The sequence below is a fragment of the Alternaria ventricosa genome, assembly GCF_023758065.1.
Source record: "Alternaria ventricosa strain BMP 2768 chromosome Unknown scaffold_16, whole genome shotgun sequence".
Classification (NCBI taxonomy): domain Eukaryota; kingdom Fungi; phylum Ascomycota; class Dothideomycetes; order Pleosporales; family Pleosporaceae; genus Alternaria; species Alternaria ventricosa.
This window is the reverse complement of record NW_026055696.1, coordinates 622,992-644,857: the sequence shown is the minus strand read 5'-3', so window position 1 is coordinate 644,857 and position 21,866 is coordinate 622,992. Positions and strand designations below refer to the sequence as shown.

Sequence of the window (21,866 nt, the reverse complement as noted above, 5' to 3'; positions counted from 1 at the left end):
TCAAAGTGCGTCGTCGTTCGACCACTTGACGCTTCTTGTCACCGCCCTTTAGGAACCCTCCTTCACCGCTTTTGCATGGTCAAAGTGAACGCGCCCGCGTATAACAGGGGGTCTGCTGTGCGTGCTGTTGAGCGATTGAAGTGTGCAAACAGCTTTGTTGCTTGAAGCAGGTACGGAAACTCCATGTCAAGTGCCTAATGTTATGTCAAAACGAAAGAACAGAGTTGTTGTCTAAATCTTAGTCGAATCAGTACAGAGGAAGGAAGTTCGATGGCGATCATCATTACTGGATATCCACCTCACAATGTACCTTACCGAGGTTCCTCGTGAGGAGACCATGAGAGGTTGAGCGCGGAAGACAGGAGAAGAAGTTCGATGGCGCTTTTACCTCCGAGATCCGATCGACATACTAAAAACAGAGCATAAACATACAACAGCGGGGATACCTTGGTACTTACCTACCCAATACGAAATACGCCGGTACGACGCCGGGCTTTGAACCTTTTGCATTGACGATGTTCTCGAATTGGTTGTCCAAGCACTGCAGCAGCACTGCCAGGAGCTGCTGAAATCCACCTTTACGAATGGAAGTAACATCGTCTTGCGATCTTCCATCGTATTCGACTGGACGCGTCCACATCTGTCTCCCAACGCGAATGTCTACACCGTTAGTTTCAAAGGGCATATCCTCGGCATGAATGTTTTCTGGAGAGGACATTGCTGTATCTATTTTGAGCGCATGCCGGCCGAGGCCGCCACCAATCAAAGCTCGACAAGGGGCTGCGCTTTACCCCATTCGGATACATGCTAAGGGCTTCGGCCCTATACCGTGGCAATTATGCGTCATTTCCGCTTAAAATCTTCTAGACGGTCATGGGAGGGGGGCGCGCCACAGCCGGTGCTTGCCATTGCAGGGTCACAAAAACTGGGGATACGATAATTACCCGACTGGATGAAGTCATAGCGTTGCGCTTTGGTCGTCGGCGCCGAGTGTGGACACCCTTCAGCCTCGTTGAGGACAGGCATGATGTAGGACAAGGGTAGGAAATACGAGATGGCATTTGGATATAAGAGAGATGGGATGCTGCTCTCTCTAAGCCATCATCCAAACATCAACTCATCAACACTACACTAATACTTAATCACCACAACTACCACTCCCACACTTCAACAACACCACAAATCATCAACATGAAGTTCACCGCCGCCGCCGCTGTCGCCTCCATGGCCGCCATCTCCTCCGCCCTTCCCCAAGCGTCCGTCTTCCCTCGCCCCGAGGCCGGCGATGTCTTCCGCCTGATGTCCCTTCGCTCTGCCACCCCCATCCAGTACGGCGCCGTCCAGGCCGCCAACGGCAGCCTCCTCATCAACACTCCTTCCGAGAACAACAAGACCTGCGCCATCAACGGCGACCGCGAGAACGTCACCAACGGCATCAACTACGCCTCCTTCACCCTCGACGAGGAGACCGGCAGCGTCTACATCTACACCTTCAACCCCCCTCTCCAGCTCTACGTCGACCGCAGCGGCATGGGCCAGGGCAACGTCCGCTACTCCACTGGTGTCCAGCCCATTGGCAAGAACCAGGAGCGCGGCCCCTTCAAGATCGACGACGACGGTAACCTCGTCTTCGCTGCTGGCGGTCTTTCCGGCGACGTTGGCTTCCAGGCTTGCCCTGGTGCCGTTGGCGGTGGCTGGAAGATCTGGCTCTCTGGTGTTGACAAGCCTGCTGGTTCCGAGGGCTGCACTCCCTTCACCATGAAGGCGCTCAAGGAGGAGACCACCTACAAGTGCCTCTACTCTTCTTAGATGCTTAATGCTGAGCTGGTGGAGATCGTTCGACATTGTACATATTACCATCGCATTTGAGCGTTTGCATAGCTTCTTGTTTATAGACCGATAGAATTGGAAATGATAATGTTATCCATACACCTTCATACACACACCGCGTTCCTTTTTGCTGTACTTCATGACTTTTAATCGGAAGCTTCAGTCCTGGAGAGATGCTGACAGCGGCTCGGTGTAACACGGCCGGACTCGATGGTAGTCGGAGCGCTACTCGGAGTCTCTAAGATTACCCCTTCAAGGATGGCAATACTCACTGAACCATGGAGCGACCGGAACGAAACGGAAAGAAGGCATGCAATGGAATCTTACGCGAACACATGAGACTAGTCATATCAAACAAGTGAAAAAGACTGAACAGGTCTAGAGACTACATCGACATAAGAACATGCAAAGCAGGTGACCTAACGTCGATGTAGGCTCCAGGATGTTTGGTTGTTTTCTGGGTTGACGTGTGACTGCCGGATTTAGGAAGTGTCTTAACCTAGCGTGAGTCACTTTCCTCTCATCCAAGGATGCCCAAGCAACTCCTTCGCGGTCCACCGATCCTCCGGCCTCCACTGCAACATGCACCTCACAAACCGCAGAAACTCCTCTTTCTCTTCCCCATGCAGGTTCTCTTCAGATCCCTCCAACGACAAACCTTGCGGTATGTCAATCTCGGTTATCCAGTTCCCTTCACCATCGAAGAATTCTTTACTCCGCGCTCCTCTCTCTAGCATGTCTATTGGCGGCGGACCGAGCATCGCGACTACCTCCGCGAGATGAACTCTAGTCAGGTATCGCTTTTCGGTTGGATCGATGCCGTGAAAGAGGTGTTTGTCCTCGTATAAGTCCCAAATCTGTGTGCACCTCCGTCAATGTCTAGTTTCGCAGTTCTCAAGCTTGAGACGGTACATACCATCGCTCCCACGTTCCAGATGTCAGCAGAATAACCCCATTCTGTCTTCAGCATCACCTCTGGACAGCGGTAGACGTCTGGTTGCGCATCGTGAATCTGGGGTTTGTCGCCACGGACTGCAGAGCCGAAGTCTCCAACGACAACACGACCGTATTCTTTCGGTAATCCGAATTGGCGTGTCGCGTAGATTGGCTTGCCGTCTACGACTTTGCGCGGCGAGGGACTTGTCATTTCGGCGTCGACAAAGGCTTCCAGGATGCCCTGATCCTCGATTTCTATGAGGATGTTGTCGGCTTTTATGTCTACGTTCTTGTTAACAGAATGGCAGGAAGGTATCTTTTGGGTAGTTCGTACCTGTATGTATGACCTTAGCTTCTGTGTGAAGGTAATCGAGTGCGAGAAACACTTGCGACAACCCGGCTCTTAGCAGCTCGTCCGTGAAGCGATGCACCGGGTTCCTATTCAAGAGGTCCTTGAAGCTATCCCACATTGGTTTCTGCACAAGACAACGATGATCGCCACCTTTTCGGGGTATGGTAGATAAGTCGAGGGCTGTCCGGACGTGATGGTATCCTGGGTGCGAAGCATTGCCTTTGCTTAAGATGTTGTACATGTTGTGCTCGTCCTCGTCCATTCCCTCTCTTGTGAAGACTTTCAAGGTCGTATAGGCATGGCGGCTGGCTTGCTGTCAGCATGGATAGCTAGCATAATCGCCGAATGCTAACTTGCTGTAGATCACAAGCCAGCCAGACAGTTGACGTAACACCGAAACCAAGTTTCCCTACTACTTGGTACTTTGACGCGAAGACGTCTTCTATGTTGACAGGGTAGTACACACCCCTGTGGAACTTTACAAGCTGTTCTTCCTCAAACGATAGCGCGTCGCTAACGACTTCATAACCAGATGTCGGAAATTTGAGCTGGGGCCATGGCTGCCTTCGAAAGAGCGACTTCGCGAGTTTGAACATGACAAGGTAGAAGGCATGGGCTTAGTCGAACTCTGAGCCCCTCTTCGACCTTGTGAGTTGCTTTGGGGTAGATATCGAAGCAAAAAGAATGCAGTAAGTTGAGGGGTTGCGACTGCCTATAATGCCGTTGTGGTAAGGTTGAGAGGGACGACGTGAGAGCTGTTGAGACTAGAGGGACCTATTGTAAAGAAATGACAAAGCTTCCAAGAGGTGACAGAGGCTCTGTCATGTTCCTGGTAGCCGTCTCCGGGTCGCCTCTGGATGACTGAACCTAGGTGCAAAAAAGTGCAAAAGAATGGCAAAAAACATACAACAGCGGGGATTCGCTAGTGGTCACCCACCTAACTACTAATCCGCCGGTATCATGCTTGTATATGGCTGAGCGGACGGGAAGCCTAATTTTCATGATCCTATGGTCGTATGTGAAAGAATGGGTGGTTGGTGGACAACATATACTGAGATAATGACCTAGGACTCCAGGAACGAGCAGAAACATTATCTATCCGTAGTACCAGCGTGAGATCGTATTCTAAGCCGGGGGTGTGGGTCGTGGGGCCTTGGTGTTTAGTGGGTGCTGATTTTGACATGCCGCATGCATGTGTTGTCGCTAAGTGGGCCTTTGTCGGCGGAACCAAGGAACTGATGGGACAAGTCAACGTTGGTATTTACAGGCGTCTTCATTCGTTGCTGCCACTAGCTGCTAGATTGTAGGACTGCGATATGCTGTAGACGACTGTTGGCGTCGAGATTTTGAGATGGTGGTACCTGGGATACAGGTTTGGGTGTAGTGAGCGCGGTGCGTGGAGACTTCAATTCGTACTTTGGCGGATGCCCCATTCGCTGGCCATAGTTCTTCAATATTTCCATCTCTTAGATTCAAGGCCCGCTTGGGTTGTTGGTGACATAGTGGTTGCGAAGCAGAGGCCGTTGGGTATCTAGGTAGGCAGCACGCGTCCCGCCACCTTTCTTTTTTCCACCTTACACCGCCAGTACTACAACTGTTGTTTGTGACCGGCAATGAGCATCAAAGATTGATGCGATGATAGATTGACGTTGCGCGCAATTCAGATGGTCGCGCACGTGATCTGGTGTCCTGATCTTGGGAGGCAGCTGCGAACCTGTTCGCCGGGATGGTGATCGGACAAAGACCGGCCCATCGGTTCGCGACGTTTTCGGCAGTGTCGCATGCGCCCATGGTCCACGAGGCAGCCACACAGCCTCTATGCTGTACTCCGGTGTAGGCTCGACTACGCTGCGCTCAGTCGAATCATCGGTATCGTGGCATAGTCTATTACCACATACTGGGGGTTAGTCGGTTGCGTAGCCCGCGGCGTTATCGGCAGTAGGGCTAGTAAGCAGCAATGATTATATCATACCGACGGCCCGAGCTCTCATGTCAAAAGTGCCCTCGCGTCGCAACCGCCTAGACACCTTCTCGCCGCCTTCGACGCCCTGATCTGCCTAAACTCTGCGACAATCAGAGTTCCGGCAATCACAAGCACCATCCGATCGATGCAGGGCCAACAACAGACGCCCTTCCTCCCCAGCATACCGCTTGCGCACGGCTATCTGACGGCCTCGAAGCACCACCGCCAGCCATTATGCGGTAATAGCGAGGGCTGGGGCCCAATCAGCCCGATACGATACGACTTCACTCCGTGCTTCTTGGATGTATGGATAGCGGTCGTCGCGGCGTTTGGAATCGTGGGCGGAGTAGGCGCGTTGTGGTATCTCTACAGGAAATGCCCACCGCAGCCCGTGAAGCGCAATTGGCACTTTTACGCGAAGCTGGTATGTTCGAGACTATGGGTTCATCTAGGTATTAGATTGAGTAGTAGCTAACAATTTGCGCCACCAGACGTCACTCAGCGCCCTCATCGCCACCACAGCAGTCCAGGCAGCCCTCCAGATCGAATACTACAAAGACGTATGGGCCGGTGACTTCCGCTTCTGGACATCTATAATCACCGTCGTCTCTCTCGGCTTCGTATTCCACATCCAGTATATCGAACACTGGCGGTCGCGAAATGCCAACGGCGTGGTCCTCTTCTACTGGCTCTTCCTGCTCATCGCATACGCCGTCAAGCTCCGCTCCCTCGTCTCCCAGCAGGTACATCGCGAACATGTGGCATACTTCGCAGTCTTCTGCGCTAGTGTTGGATTGGCTGGGCTCTCATTCGTCCTGGAATGGCTGGTCCCGAAGCGTATGAGCGACTACGACATGCTTGGAGACGACGATGAATGTCCATACGAATACGCAGACGTCTTCTCTGTCTTGACATTTGGCTGGATGACACCGATGATGAAGCAAGGATACAAGACTTTCCTCACCCAGGACAGCCTGTGGAACCTCCGAAAGCGCGACACCACCCGGCACACCTCACAGACATTTGAGGATGCGTGGAAATATGAGATGGAGAAGAAGCGCCCTTCGTTGTGGCTGGCAATGTTCCGCTCATTCGGCGGTCCCTACTTCCGCGGCGCTGCCATCAAGACCATAAGCGACGTTCTGAACTTCGCCCAGCCCCAGTTGCTGAGGCTTCTGATCACTTTCGTCGATTCGTACCGTGCCAACTACCCCGGAAAGCCCCAGCCTCTCATTCGCGGTGCGGCCATCGCGCTTGCCATGTTTGCCGTATCCGTTTCCCAGACCGCCTGCCTCCACCAATACTTCCAGCGGTCTTTCGAAACCGGCATGCGCATCAAGTCTTCGCTCACGGCTGCCATCTACTCCAAGTCCACCCGTCTATCCAACGAGGGTCGCGCGTCCAAGTCAACCGGTGATATCGTCAACTACATGGCCGTGGACACACAGCGTCTCCAGGATCTTGCGCAATACGGACAACAACTGTGGTCAGCTCCCTTTCAAATCATCCTGTGCATGCTATCGTTGTATCAATTGCTTGGTGTCAGTTGTTTCGCAGGTGTTGCCGCCATGTTCGTCATGATTCCTATCAACGGTGTGATTGCACGGTGGATGAAGACTCTGCAGAAGGAGCAGATGAAGAACAAGGATTCGCGTACCAAACTAATTTCTGAGATTCTCAACAACATGAAGTCGATCAAGCTCTACGCTTGGACGACTGCCTTTGCCAACCGCCTGAACACCATCCGAAACGACCAGGAACTCAAGACCTTGCGCAAGATTGGTGCTACCCAGGCGTTCTCCACATTCACTTGGTCTACAACTCCGTTCTTGGTGTCGTGCTCAACCTTTGGTGTCTTCGTCTGGACGCAGAACCGTGCTCTGACAACTGACATTGTCTTCCCTGCTCTTACGCTCTTCAACCTCCTCACTTTCCCACTTGCCATCCTCCCTATGGTTATCACCGCCATCGTTGAGGCTAGTGTAGCTGTTGGCCGTATTACTGGCTACCTGACTGCCGATGAGTTGCAGGAGGATGCCGTTATCCGCGAAGACGCTGTGACTGAGAATGGCGACGAGTCGGTGCGCATCCGCGATGCTAGCTTCACTTGGGACAAGAACGCTGAGCGTCGTGCTCTCCATGACATCAACTTCACCGCGCACAAGGGAGACCTCGCGTGTATTGTCGGTCGCGTCGGTGCAGGCAAATCATCGCTTCTTCAAGCAGTTCTCGGTGATCTGTGGAAGATACATGGAGAGGTCGTTCTACGCGGAAAGACTGCGTATGTTCCACAGTCAGCTTGGGTCATGAACGCTTCCGTTCGCGAGAACATCGTATTTGGTCATCGTTGGGATCCCCAGTTCTACGAGAAGACTGTCAATGCCTGTGCACTACGAGACGACTTTGGCTCCCTTCCCGATGGCGACCAGACCGAGGTCGGTGAACGAGGTATCTCACTCTCAGGTGGTCAAAAGGCTCGTCTTACTCTTGCTCGTGCGGTTTATGCGCGTGCAGACATCTATCTTCTCGATGACTGTTTATCCGCTGTTGACCAGCACGTTGGACGCCATCTCATCGACAACGTACTCGGACCCAAGGGTTTACTTGCGGGCAAGACCAGGATTCTGGCAACCAACTCCATCCCCGTTCTGATGGAAGCCGACATGATCCTGCTACTGCGCGAAGGCAAGATTCTAGAGAGAGGCAGCTACGGACAACTAATGGCCATGAAGGGTGAAATCGCTCAGCTCATCAAGACATCTCAGAACGAAGACCAGGGAGAAGATGACAGCACTCGCACATCCGACAGCATCATGAGCGATGAAGATTCTACAGTCTACGGTGGTAGTCCCACCGGCGAAGACGACGAGGAAGATCAAGCCGAAGCTGAGGCCGCCCAGGAGGGTGGCGCCACTCTCGCCCCCTTGAGGGTCGGAGGCGGTACGGGCCGCAAGTCGAGCTTCCAGACCCTTCGTCGAGCCAGCACTGCCAGTTTCAAGGGACCTCGCGGCAAGATGAACGATGAAGAGGGCGGTGGGCTCAAGAGCAAGCAGATCAAGGAGTTCTCTGAGCAAGGCAAAGTCAAGTGGTCCGTTTACGGCGAATATGCAAAGACAAGCAATCTTGCAGCGGTCGCCATCTATCTGATGCTCCTTTTGGGTGCTCAAACATCATCAATCGGTAAGTCGCACAGCCTTGAATGCTTCTACGTGGTCCTTGGCCTTCGAGTAGCACGCTATTGGCTCGTCACTTTTTCGTCTTTTGAGGTTGACGCTAACATCATGCAGGCGCAAGCGTGTGGCTAAAGCATTGGTCAGAGATCAACCAGCATTACGGCGGGAACCCTCATGTGGGGAAATACATCGGCATCTACTTCGCGTTTGGCGTGGGATCTGCTGCCCTGGTCGTGGTGCAGACGTTGATCCTCTGGATTTTCTGCTCCATCGAAGCTAGCAGGAAGCTACACGAGCGGATGGCGTTTGCCATCTTCCGCTCGCCAATGAGCTTCTTTGAGACTACACCTGCAGGACGCATACTCAATCGATTTTCGAGGTAAGTCATTGCCGCGGTCCGGTCCACGTCTGCCGATACCTTGTTCATGCACTCTCCTCGCCGAACATGTTTGACCTGTTCGCCCACTTCCTCGCCGAACATGGGTGGGTGGGGGAGGCGGAGGGGCGGCGGTGGAGGTTGTCTCAATCAGTCTAACCGTCGCCCACTGCCTCGCCGAGCATGACCCTGGACCCATATGTTTACTTCACCGACACTGGCTAACTTATTGACAGTGACATCTACCGAGTCGACGAAGTCCTAGCGTGAGTTCATCTCTCTGATTCGTCTGCCGGTGGCTTTCTAACATGTGCCTCTAGCCGAACATTCAACATGCTCTTCGTCAATTCCGCCCGAGGTATGCAGCCACCCCACACTCAACCCGTTTTGTGTAACACTTGACTGACTGACCGATGCAGCTGGCTTCACCCTTGTCGTCATTTCGTGGTCGACCCCGGCCTTCGTTGCGCTTATCCTGCCGCTCGGCGCACTCTACCTTTACATCCAACGATATTACCTGCGCACATCACGGGAGCTCAAGCGCCTGGACAGCGTTAGCCGCAGCCCAATCTATGCCCATTTCCAGGAGAGTCTCAGCGGTATGAGCACAATCCGCGCGTACAACCAGCAGAAGCGTTTCGAGATGGAGAATGAGTGGCGTGTCGATGCCAATCTGCGTGCATACTACCCTTCCATCAGCGCCAACCGATGGCTGGCTGTTCGCTTAGAATTCCTTGGCTCAGTCATCATCTTGGCTGCTGCGGGTCTCGCCATCGTGTCCGTCGCTAGCCACAGCGGCTTATCGGCTGGTACGGTGGGTCTGGCCATGTCGTATGCGCTTCAGATCACTCAAAGTCTCAACTGGATCGTTCGCCAGACTGTTGAAGTGGAGACCAACATCGTTTCTGTGGAACGTGTGCTTGAGTATGCCGCGCTACCCAGCGAGGCGCCTGAGATCATCTCCAAGAACAGACCACCAATCAGCTGGCCGTCCCAGGGCGCTGTCACTTTCGACAACTACAGCACCCGATATCGGCCTGGTCTTGACTTGGTGCTGAAGAACGTCAACCTCTCAATCAAGCCAAAGGAGAAGATTGGTGTCGTTGGACGAACAGGCGCTGGCAAGAGTTCACTTACCCTTGCGCTTTTCCGCATCATCGAACCTGCGGAGGGTAATGTAAGCATCGACAATCTCAACACCAGCACTATCGGTCTTCTTGACCTCCGCAGGCGCTTGGCTATCATCCCACAAGATGCAGCGCTATTCGAGGGTACCGTGCGCGACAATCTCGACCCTGGGCACGTTCACGACGACACCGAGCTCTGGAGTGTACTAGGTAAGCTCTCCTCCAACCCCTCACCCTCACTTCCCATCTAATCACCCTCACAGACCACGCTCGCCTTAAAGACCACATCTCCTCCATGCCCGGCAAACTCGACGCCACCATCAACGAAGGCGGCTCCAACCTCTCCTCCGGTCAACGCCAGCTCGTCTCTCTCGCCCGCGCCCTCCTCACTCCCTCCAACATCCTCGTCCTGGACGAAGCCACAGCCGCCGTCGACGTCGAAACAGACGCCATGCTGCAAACCACGCTCCGCACCAGCATGTTCAACAACCGCACAATCATCACTATCGCGCATCGCATCAACACGATTTTGGACTCAGACAGGATTATCGTGCTGGACAAGGGCGAGGTCAAGGAATTTGATAGCCCGGCGGAGCTGGTCAGACGGAAGGGGCTGTTCTATGAGTTGGTTAAGGAGGCGGGGTTGTTGAACGCATTGGATATGAGTCAGTCGTGAGGAGGAAGTGACTGATGGAGATAGAAGAGGTGTGTGGAAACAGTTAACACATCAGCTTCTCTAGAGATTTTCGCAGAATAGATACGTTGGAGTTGTACCGTTTTCATAGCATGGCGAGGCGTTGTGGTGAGCGGAAAACTTTGAGCAGTGATGGAGGTAGAGGGGAAAAGTAGTTTCGCGATTTACTCGCAGGTGGTTGATGAAGTTCAAGTGGAAACGTGTATAGAATTTTAATACTGGGTCTAACATGCATCTGCTTTTGATTTTCTTACCTCTGAGCCAAGATGATAGTCTTGCAGTGCCAAGACACGGTTATCCATATGGTGATTGTCAGTGGACATGAATTCTCTATAGACATCATCAGACAAGTATAGTAATGCGTCACTACAGCCAGGAACACCGAAGTGAACGTGTGACGCGAGAAGTCTAGAATATATCGCGGTCTATATATCGAAACTCTATCCCACCAAGTCCAGTCTCTAGGAGTAGGTGGAAGCAAAATCCGTTGGACGCGGCTACAGTGACCGCACTCTGACCTCGGCGATCAGAAACATATGATCATCACTTGTTGAACCCATACACCGGGGTTTCACTTGCATCATATCTACGTTTCTGCATCAGTCGCCATCCAGTATTAGCAGTCTCAAGCTTGACCTTCGGAAGCAAACGTTTCACCACCCAACCCCAACCCTTACACCCTCATCATCGCTGTGTACCTTGACCTGGCGGTGAATGCGCTGCAGCACCACAACTCCACGTTCCAGAAGCTCACGCATCCAGCCAGTCCTCACGCATCCAGCCCGGCTCCAGTCCCGCTACCCCTGCGCCTTCGATACGAAACTACTCCTACATTCCGGCGTCACGCACGCATGGACAGCCTCTGCACGTCCTCCCATCTAACTTCGTAACTCGACGCGAAGAACGGGCTCGAAGCGACTTTCACTCGCCGTTTACCCCTGCTTACACGAGGGACAGGAGGGAAAACCAAACTCACAAGGTAAGCATGCGTGACACGGCAGCCGTGGACGACTAAACGCGGCTCACCACCTTCCGCTTCTCGCGGGTGGCGCATATATGCCGGAGGGTAATGAGAGGGAAGATTGGTGCATGTTACTGGGTGGACGGTGCGGAAACGGAAGCTGGACGTGGGTGGTGCATGCAACGGGTGTAGACTTGCATGCAGATAGTGTGCGTTTAGTTTAGCCCAGCGGCCCGTTGCCGTATTAGAAGGAGGTTGTGCAACGGGGTGACACGTTATCTCCGCTTTGCTAGTGCTAGGGCGGTGTGGCGCTCGGGAGAGAGGGAAGTCTGGGTCTGGGTCTGGGTCTGGTTTGGGGACGTCGATACGATTTGATCTGCTAGAGGTTGGCTTGTTTAGATCTGGCTGGCTATTGGCGGTGAGGTAGGTCAGTGGTGGAAAATTGAGGGTAGAACAGCAGGAGGGGAGTTGCATGTTGCGGCGATGTGCAGGAATTTTGTTCAGCATTGTTCCAGTGCGCACGCAGTAGCGAGATATGGACGTTTTGTCTAACTTGTTCTGGGCGTTCTCGCAGTCAGATCGATCAGATACTGAGTCAGACTGAACTCAATCTCACGCCAACAGCCTGGTAAGCGGATGAGCGGTGCGGGCCTGAGCGACATCGTAACGGGATCTGTGAAGGATTCCTTTGTACATCGTCTAGAACAGTCTGGCCGTGGCGCTCAAGTGGACGTAGGAATCGGTAGTCGAAGACCCTTTGGCTGCTTGAGCGGCAATGTATCTTTGGTTCGGGGATGCGGGAAGGTTGTCTCTGACCTCCACTGCCCCTCCGCCTCATGCGATGGCTGGCGGAAATGCGGTAAGCGAGGTTGGCGAGCAAGGACGATCCCGAGGATCAACGAAACCCACAGAACGGCGAGGTCTAGCCATCCTTGGTGTTCCGAAAAGCGCCATCGTCGAAGTGTGTGCTAGCGTACTTCCTCACGTGGGATGTGTAAAGGTGGAAGGTGGGGTTGAGTCCTGACACGTCCACAACCAATATATAATCGGATGTGGATTTCGGTATCTGATACAGTGACGATGGCAGTGTGCAGGTGTTCGATGCCCAACAGATCTCCCATGGAACCACGCATCGGAGATTCGAGGCCTCCAGATACGATTTGCTGATTTGCATGATGGAATCCCACGGCACGACCCCGTGTCCGTTATGCAGCATGCTTTAGCGTTAGTGTGTATACATCCTTGTGGAGACATCGACCCCTGTTCGCGCCTAACACTCGTCATCTTTTCGGCATCGTGTCGACTGAGAGTGAAGGCAGGTGCGGACGGGGAAGCGGGAGTCATGCACAAGACGTCTCCGCAAGCCCAATTCAGATGCAAAGGCCTGATGAGGCCTCAATCCCTTAACACCTGCGGTAGCCCTCGAGTCGACATCCGCGGGGTGGCCAGATCATGCGATGTCTTCTCTCGTTTGCTGAAATGCCGGGGTGTTGTCGTCGCCAAGTGGATTCTGTGAGGTTACGTGCAGTAGATAGGAGTCGAAAAGTGCAGGGCTCAGTTGTCATAGCAGAATAAGGCCTGCTTTATAACCTGAGAGCTCGGTCAATACATTCGGTCCTATTGTTGCTGTCAGTATCACGTTCTTGTATTTGCATTTTATCCTTGGAACGTGGCTCTTTTTGGGTTTGCACCATTGGCACACAATCATTGGAAGACCGGTCAGGCTTGTGTGCCACCCTCCTCCGATTCCGCACCCAGCCTTTTTCGGCTAGCCACCTTATCCAAGTCTCGTTGCTGTGAGTTAAGGCTCGTGACGAGTCGTACCTCCCATTGCTTTTGGATATAGCAGAGGCTTTTCGTTGGCATCCAACTCGGCATCGAGCTCTGGCTTATCTCGGATCTGCAGCGGAAGAGGGGCATCTTGCGTTCATCCAAAGACTGGGGTTCCTCTAGAACTTGCTCTTTCAGGTAAGCACTGCCAGCGCAAAAGGTTAAGCGAAGTGTGCGCACTTCAAAACTGTACTCGACTAGTCTATGTAGATGATCTTGGTCATTTCGTCAAGCAATACTGCCTCATTCGGTCGCTCCAGGGTCATGGCTCCTGTAGAGTATAAGATGCTGACTGACCGATGTGTAGCCTGTTCGTACTTTCGAGCTTTCCTCGGGCGCCATAAGACGGAAAAATACACCCATACGATACAAAGGCGATCCATCGATCAGTTCGCGGGATTCGCTAGCTGCAGCTCCATAGCTACCGATGGCGATGTTCCGGGCCGTGGACCCATTGGCTCCTCACGCGAAGGACCGGCGACCAATACGGAAGGACGATGGCGGCGCCATGGCGGTAGACCGATTTGGGGAAAACGCGTGGGCGATGGTTCACGCTGGTGATGTGAAGGAGCAGTCGTCGGTGAGTACGGTTTCTTTTTGCGTTCGGGGGCACTGTAGATAAGGTTTCGGGTCCTCCCTCCACATGAGCCGCTGGCGCGACGATTAGCGGCCGCCTTGGCCCAAATAACCGGACCCGGCAGGCGCGTGGCATCATAGACGGCAATAGCGACGAGCACATATGCTGACTTCTTCAGGCAACATCCTCGCACGCTGTCGAAGCCACCATCAAGAAGGACGAACCAGAGGAGCCTGTTGCCGTCCCTACACCTATCGGCTGCTGGAAGGTCATCTCGCCTGAGGGCCGAGAGGAACACGTCTTTAGGCCCATCCCTGGCTTCGAACACCTGTGCAACGGCCCAGCAAAATCGCAGGGAGTAGCCCGTCTGGCAGATCCGCCCAAAGCCATTCCTACACCAGTCTACCAGTCTGCCGTGGTCCAGGTACCGGGTAAGATCGAATGCCTGCTCTGTATGCGCCCCCGCTAACAGGCCCAGCTACGTCGGGAGATGTTCAGCCCAAGAGCCGGAAGAGAGCTCGGTCGCGCGCAGGGGAACCGCGTCCAGGAGCAGCTCAGCACTTCAGTGAAGATGGAGACGACGAGCAGTACGACGATAGAGATGTCCCTGTGGCAACACAGAAGTCTTACACCTTCTACATTGGCGATGTCAAACCGTTGATGGGCTTCTTCCACCGAAGACTCGATGAGCTCACCATGAAACCAGTGCGGCCCATCGTCACGGCTTGGGTCAAGCAACTAGAGCCTAAGCGTCTCAGCCTGTACGGGCCCTACCACAAGAAGCTGCCCAAGGAGCAGCCCTCTGAATGCACCCCACCTTGGTGGCCCCACGATGTGCCCTACGAAGAGCCTTCGCATCTGGATAAGGCGGGTAAGCTATCACATCTGCCTGTGCAAGTGAGCGACAGCTAATTCTCTTCAGGCCTTTTGAAACTTGCAGTCGATCTCATGCTTCAGCACCGCAAAATCGACGAGGCCAAGCGTAGAAGTCCATGGGTCGCCAAGCTCAAACACGCCGCGCAGTATGCCGTTGAGACCACGCCGCCAGACCAGTTCTCCTCGTCGAAAGGATCCAGATTCAGTGAGCGGATGCAAGGCCGAGCCCTATCCGAGATTCTACCGAACCTCTTCGATATTGCGCAATTATACGAAGATCACATCTTCAACTACAACCTCTTCGAAGGCACAAACAACCAAGACCCCCGCAGAGGGACGCATGTGACTTGGCAGCCATTAACGAGACCGCCACGCCAGCAACCCGTACCTAGGAAGCGCTTCCGACGGGCCAGGGCTACTCCGCCTCCGAGGATAGAGCCCGACGCCGATGTATCTGGCAACGAGACCGAGGTTGACAACACCGCGACTGAGTCGCACCTGCCACGGGAGGAGAAAGCTCGGCGACCTCTGACATCCCAACAGCAAGCGCAAGCCCCCGTTCGAGGACCGGCAATATCTCAACCACAACACATGCATCCATGCAGCTCTACTACGACGCCCAACACCTCTTTTGGTCAGTCGATGCACTCTCTTCATCTAGATGAGGACATGGACCTAGACGTCAAGGTGGCCAACCACACACCGTTTCATAACCAGTCCCGCGGTCAGAGCGACTTGCAATGCAGCCAGCCAATGCAGTATTGTACTAGTCATTCGGGCTACCACCATGTACCGCAGTCACGACAGGTTCCTGGCTCAAACAACGTAGTTCCAGTGTCTGCATCAGCATACCACCAGCCATTCACCATGTTCGACACACCGTACCAAGACGAGAGTACCGCTTTCAGTAGCAATACCGGATATCCTTACGAGTATGACATGTTTGTCCCGTCGTTCTTCGACGGCCTACCGCACTTGTCCAGCATCAGCTGTGAGTCGGAAGGCTCTCATCATTAATCGCCTGCGATTTAGCGTGCATTCTTTCGTTTTGCTTACGTGCTCGAATCTATTTCGGTTCATCTTTATGTTTTTCTTTCTTCGGAACGACTCCCGATTGCGACGATCTCATTACTCATTGCTCATTACTCATTTTCTATCATGTCGCATTTGTCAAGCTCCGTTCCAGCACAGCGACTGGGCACCTCCCATGCTGGATGCCTCGGCACACTCGCTGGAATATGCTTTGGTGCATTTTCTTGATTTTGCATTCTACATGGTCCATGTCTTGCAATATACCCCATACGACGTCACGCCGCCCACGACTGCATTGCAACGACGCTGGTACAAAAGTTCATGGCTGTTTAGTGGAGGAAGTAATTGGATAGGGAACGGATTGCCTATGTTTGGGACTGTTCTTGCTGAAAGGCGTTGTGTAAAACCTGGGGGGTAGCTGGTCTTTCAAGAAGTGGATGGAGATGGGTGACCGTCAGTATTGCGGAGGCGAGGCGGTCAAACCCACGTAGAGGTAAATACGGGGAGAAAAGACATGTAAGTATCGCATGTCGATAGTTACGCATTTCGGATATGTTAGATATCAATCAAGATATCGAATCTACTAGCTTCTGAAGGCTAAGCGTGATGTTATGAGTGAATTGAGGTGTTGATGTTGCAAGCAAGGGTGAAAGTGGAAGCGGCGACTCGGGCACCAGCCACACGTCGTGTGCCAAGGCGCTAGGACCGCGTCACAGGCCCGGGCTCTGAGCTCATCCGTGGCTCTCTTGTTCGCGACACGGATGGGCCTTTGATGCTTTCTCGCAGCGCCCGCCAGTCGCACTCAACCCGACTCGGCCACCAGCGCAACCGACCCGACTACCGATCTCTCGCCGCACCCGGAACCTCACTGTCGCATTCGCCATTGACCCTGGCTGATCGCGCACTAACACCCTCGTGACAGAGTCGCGACTATGGCGACACCGCGAGGTGGGAGAGGCGCCAGCGGAGGCGATCGAGGACGCGGTCCCAAAGGCGGCAACAACTCGAATGCGAATCGCGCACGCGGCAGGAACAATGCGCAGAACGAAGAGCGACCGGCGCAAGGTCTATACAAAGGCGGGCAGGGACGCCAGAAGAACGACTCCGGCAATTCGTAAGTCGACATACTCCCTCTGACGTTGGCACAGGGCGCGGGCGGACCGAGGGCGCCATCACCAGGATGCATACTACACCACCGCCGTCGTTGCGATCTATACTAGACGAGGGCCTCCATGGCCGCTCGCGGCCTATTCTAACTAAATACCTATAGGAACGCTTCCACTTCGAATCCGTTCGGCGGGAATTCTGCGCCATCCTTTGCACCCCACGAATACCAGAAGCGACTGCAACACGTAAGGACTACATACATCGTGTCTTTTAGTCAATACTGACAGGCACAGATCAAAGCGGAGCGCCCCAAGATCCGCGAGAAGTTCGTCCGCGATGGTCTCATGAACCCTGAAGGCCAGATGCGCCTGATCGACTCCGTCAAGCTGTACGGTCTTTGCCAGGAAATGTGCCCGGAATACGAGCGCGTGCGTCGCATAGTCGAACTCGACGTCAAGGCCCCCGAATGCACACCCGAGACCCAACACCTACCCTCCCGTAGCCAGCGCATCGCAGATGAGTCGCGCATGGTCAAGGCATACGCGCGGTCAGCGGCAGGCATGGACGTAGAGCTGGTCTCAGAGATTCGGTCGCCAGCCACCTGCTTGGTAAGTTAGCGGAACTCTCTACATGATCGTGATTTAATATCCGCAGAAAACCCTCAAGTACCTGTACGGCCGCCTAGACGAAGACGATTTCCAGTTCCTCCACTCATGGCTTTGGGATCGCACACGAGCCGTTCGAAAGGACCTCCGCACACAACGTATCGAGAACAGGGCCGACATCGCGGTACTACTCACCTCGCTCGAGTACAGCGCCCGCTTCTACATGTTGTCGGCTCATCACATGGCGCGGAGTACCAAGGACGATTACTCGCATCAACAAGATGTCGAGCAGCTGAATCAGACCCTCATCTCACTGAAGGAGCGATACGCCGACAATCGACGCGCCAACATCATATCAGAGTGCGAAGCCGAGTTCTGGGCATATCGCCTCATCCTGGCTCCCATCTACGCCAACACCCAGCTCGAGAACGAACTCCATCGTCTACCTAGCGATTTACGGAACAACCCACGGGTCCAAACCGCTCTCGAGATCTTCCGCCTCCTCAAGTCCATCCTCATTCACAGGAATTACGACAACTGGGTACAATGCCAGTCGAATTGGAAGCGGTTTTGGGAGTTGATCAAGTCGCCCCGGGTATCATATCTCATGGCATGTGCGGCCGCTATATCCTTCAACAGGGTCCGTCACGTTGCACTGGATGTAGTCTGGCGTTGCTACCGAGTCGGTCTCTACAGGCATCAGGTTTCCGTCGAATTCTGGACAACCGACAGGCTGAGAGAAGTACTCGGCATGGACACTGAAGACGAGGCCGTCGAGTTTTGCGAGGCGCACGGTTTTGTCTTCGAATTCAACGAGCAAGGACAGCGCTTCATGGATATCAAACAGAAGCATTACGACAGGAAAGCGAATGTCCTCGCCAAAGCCGATATCAAGCCTCAGTTCTTCTCCGCAACTATCGTCGAGGCCAAGCGATGTGGTCGTCCCTTGTCGACTGTCATCGCAGGCATGACTGTACAGGAAGCCAGGAAGGGCGGGCTGTCTGCCACGCAAGCTCAACAAATGGAAGACCAGACGTCGTTGTTCATTCCAGAGACCACCAGTGTCTTCAAACAGCAACCTTCCGACGCAACACCATCTGCTGGTGGCTTCGGCTTCAACGCGACCGCATCTCCCTTTCAGCCGAATGGCAATTCCACGACAACTCCAAATCCATTCGCGAAAGCCGTCCAGCCTGGCCTATTCGATCCTTCCAAGAACAGCATTCAGTTTGGACAGCCGGCGGACGCGAAGGCCAATCCATTCCTGCGCAAGGACACCAACTCATTCCAGTCGACACCGACTGCACCATCATCAAACCCTTTCCTAAAGAACAGCACTGCGCAACCGGAATCTACGACGCCACAGACTGCCGCAAATCCCTTCTTGAAGTTCAACAATGCTGCGAAGGCCGAGCCAACCACTACACCGACTCCCGCGAATCCTTTCCTGAAGAACAACACCGCGCAGCCTCAGTCTACAACAACCCAAGCTCCAGCGAACCTCTTCAACCCAATAGTTTCGAAAACACCTTCTCAGGTGAAAGCTGAAGCTGAATTCCAGAAAGGATTCCATTGGGGAGAAGAGCCTCCGGCTACGACTACACCCAAAGCAGCTTCTGCTTTCAACTTTACTGGATCTTCGTTCAATGCTACACCCTCGCAAGAAACCCCACAACAGTCCTTCACCCCATCAGGAACACCGCCTCCGACGGATACTTCTCCACACGAAGATGAAGCACAGAAGGCAGAGCAGGTGAAGAAGGAGGCAGCTGAGAAGCAACGGAAACTGGACGAAGCACGCCGACGTGTACAGGAAGCCCAACGAGCAAAGCAAGCGAAGGAAGCAGAGCAGAAGCGTGAGGCCGAGGCTGCGGAAGCTGCGGCTGCGCGACAGCGGCAAGAACAGGCTGATCGAGAGCGCAAGGCACGCGAGCAGCAAGAAGAGTTGGCTCGACAGGCGAGATTCCGTCAAGTACAAGAGGAGGAAGCACGGCAAACACGGATACGAGAGAAGGACTCGGCATTGCATGCGCTCACGGCGGATGTTATGTTTCACCCCCAGGAGGGATTGCTGATGCAATTCGTCGAAAACGCTGCTATGAATTTAGCAAAGGAAGCTGCAATCACTGTAGAGATGGAGAGGAGAGTGGCGATGGTAGATCAGAAGCATCAGAGATATCTAGATGAGTTGAAGCGGGCAGGCTTGGCCAAGATGATGTTGGCGGTGCAAAAGAAGAAGAAATTACAAAAGGCACGAGAGAGGAGGAGGCGACTGAAAGAGCAGCGAGCAAAGGCGGAGGCCGGACCAGACGAACAACCGGCAGACGCGCCTGCACCGGTACAGCCGGCAACATCGAACGGTAAGATGACAGTAGTACCACCAGAGGGGCGATCGGTGTCTCAGCAACCTTCGAATTCTCGGCGCGCCAAGCGAACGCAACAGCGACACCAGGCTCAGAGCTCGGACACGAATGGTGTGAACGTTGCCAAATCGGTGCCGGTCAACAACCCATCTCCTGAGTCTACCTTTGACAAGAGCACAAGCAACGCCAGCACATCAATCACCGCATACTCCCAGGCATATCAGCAAGCCGTTGCGAATGCGCCAGTAGACCGGACCGAGACGGACTGGTTCAGGTTGCGCGCTATGGGCATCGATCCGAGCAAGCACCGGAAGCGCAGCTTCGACTTTGGTTCATCAGACGAAGAGAAGCCCAAGCTCATCGAGCCCAAGCGACCCAAGTTGTCACCAGCGTCGCCTGCACCGGAGCAACATGAGCAGTCAGCACCGAGAACTATGCTCGAAGAACAGCGCGCTCGTGCTGATGCCATCAAGGAGTCCTTTAGGCAGTCAACATCCACTACATCACCGTCTCACTCCTTCAACGGCGCAATGTCGTTTAGCGGACGGTCTTCATTTAACGATTCCACGAACGATCTGATTGCAAGGGCGCGACGGACGCTGGCAGATTCAAGAGCTGAGATGCCGCCTCCTTCTTTCACCCCAGGCAAGTCGTATCGATCAGGATCATTTGATGCAAAAGCAAGCCAGCTCATCGCACGGGCTAGGGGTCTTGCATCTCCCGCGGCCACTTCATCAAATGTCCAACACGACTGGAGTCGCAGCGTGCCCAACCTTGGACTCTCGGCATCTCAGAGCCGACAGTCCACATACGGCACATCGACATACGGCAGCACCCTCCGCACTAGCACATCCACCAAGAACCGTCCAGCATACTGGGAACGTACAAGTCGCTTCGTACCACGCCATCTCTACGGCCAAGGCGCGGAAGCCGTACGCGCATACCGAATCGAACAGGGTCTCAGCAAATCACCCGCTAGCACCCGACCCGCCAGCACAGAGCCACTGGATATCTCGTCACCAATACCCACACAGCTTTCTTTCGTCCAGCAGACTTCTTCTCAACCGGCGAGCTACAAGCAAGACCAGTTCACTAGCGATTTTGCATTGATAAACGGCGCACACGTCATCGATGTCGATGCTCAGGATGAGCACGCCATCATGACCGACAACGAAGAGGACGTCCAGTCTTATGACCACTTTGGCACTACATCGTCTTATCCCGAAGCTCAGTTTACTCATTCCCAGGCTGCGCCCTACCAGCAACATCAGGAGCAGGAGCAACAGGAAGCGTACTACGACCGAGACGCAGAAGACCAAGATGCAGACTCTGAGATGCATGACGGCGACGACGAAGAACTGCTCGATTACGACGAAGACTCCGATCTCGACGAGGAAGACGAGATTGAAGAAGATGAGGATGCAGAGTCCTTCGACGAAGAAGACGAGGACGAAGACGAAGATGAAGACGATGGTAGTGAGAACGGCAGTGACGAAGGCGGCGGCGCAGCAGACCCCGGTGCAAACGGCAAACCAGGCGCGACGGAAGACGATGCCATTGAACTCTCAGATTAGTCGTCTGATGCTTCCGTCCCCGCATCCTGGCCTTCCCTTCACTATTGAACTACGCGTCACACAAACGAACAGGAGGAACGAAGTCAGAGATATTGGAGGAAGGAGTGTATCATATGAAGATTTTGTATGCATAGCGAGGGCGTTTCTTGGGTTTTTATCTGCTTCAAACACGAAAGTACTGCATAGCATGGTGTGGAAATGGATTGGGTTGGATTGGACTGCACTGGGTATGGAGTCATGATACCCGATGGGCGTATGTATGATATGGATGGTGGAAAATAGGGAAATGCAGAAAGTTGGACAGCACCTTGGGGTGTGTGAGATGTATGAAATGTGTGTTATGGTGTGCTTGATTGTGTTTTGCATTGTGGTTTTGGATGTGATGAGTGAATGAGTGGTGTGTGACGTGTGGGTGATGCGTGTTGGTTTTGGTTGCGGTCGTTGTTCTGGGGCTTGGTGGTGTGATGTGATGTTGGTGGTGCGATATGGT

The 21,866-nt window shown here is 53.8% G+C and overlaps 5 protein-coding genes across 5 annotated transcripts; 4 read left to right on the top strand and 1 right to left on the bottom strand.

Annotated features, from left to right (window-relative positions):
- Positions 1-1,191: 1,191 nt before the first annotated feature.
- J4E93_008392 (uncharacterized protein) lies at positions 1,192-1,809 on the top strand (the record flags this gene model as incomplete). Its single annotated transcript, XM_049346292.1, has 1 exon — positions 1,192-1,809. One exon carries the CDS (start codon positions 1,192-1,194, stop codon positions 1,807-1,809), a length of 618 nt encoding a protein of 205 aa, XP_049196693.1.
- Positions 1,810-2,339: 530 nt separating this feature from the next.
- On the bottom strand, positions 2,340-3,380 carry J4E93_008391 (uncharacterized protein; the record flags this gene model as incomplete). The annotated part of the gene is made up of 3 exons (XM_049346291.1): positions 2,340-2,687; positions 2,747-3,048; positions 3,101-3,380. The coding sequence occupies 3 exons, from the start codon at positions 3,378-3,380 to the stop codon at positions 2,340-2,342; spliced, it is 930 nt and encodes a 309-aa protein (XP_049196692.1).
- Positions 3,381-5,226: 1,846 nt separating this feature from the next.
- J4E93_008390 (uncharacterized protein) lies at positions 5,227-10,433 on the top strand (the record flags this gene model as incomplete). Its single annotated transcript, XM_049346290.1, has 7 exons — positions 5,227-5,505; positions 5,573-8,261; positions 8,369-8,633; positions 8,867-8,896; positions 8,951-8,988; positions 9,050-9,967; positions 10,021-10,433. The coding sequence occupies 7 exons, from the start codon at positions 5,227-5,229 to the stop codon at positions 10,431-10,433; spliced, it is 4,632 nt and encodes a 1,543-aa protein (XP_049196691.1).
- Positions 10,434-13,750: 3,317 nt separating this feature from the next.
- On the top strand, positions 13,751-15,712 carry J4E93_008389 (uncharacterized protein; the record flags this gene model as incomplete). The annotated part of the gene is made up of 4 exons (XM_049346289.1): positions 13,751-13,822; positions 13,998-14,250; positions 14,298-14,690; positions 14,742-15,712. 4 exons carry the CDS (start codon positions 13,751-13,753, stop codon positions 15,710-15,712), a joined length of 1,689 nt encoding a protein of 562 aa, XP_049196690.1.
- A 947-nt stretch (positions 15,713-16,659) lies between these two features.
- Positions 16,660-21,376, top strand: J4E93_008388 (uncharacterized protein; the record flags this gene model as incomplete). The annotated part of the gene is made up of 4 exons (XM_049346288.1): positions 16,660-16,841; positions 16,998-17,079; positions 17,128-17,442; positions 17,489-21,376. The coding sequence occupies 4 exons, from the start codon at positions 16,660-16,662 to the stop codon at positions 21,374-21,376; spliced, it is 4,467 nt and encodes a 1,488-aa protein (XP_049196689.1).
- Positions 21,377-21,866: the final 490 nt, after the last annotated feature.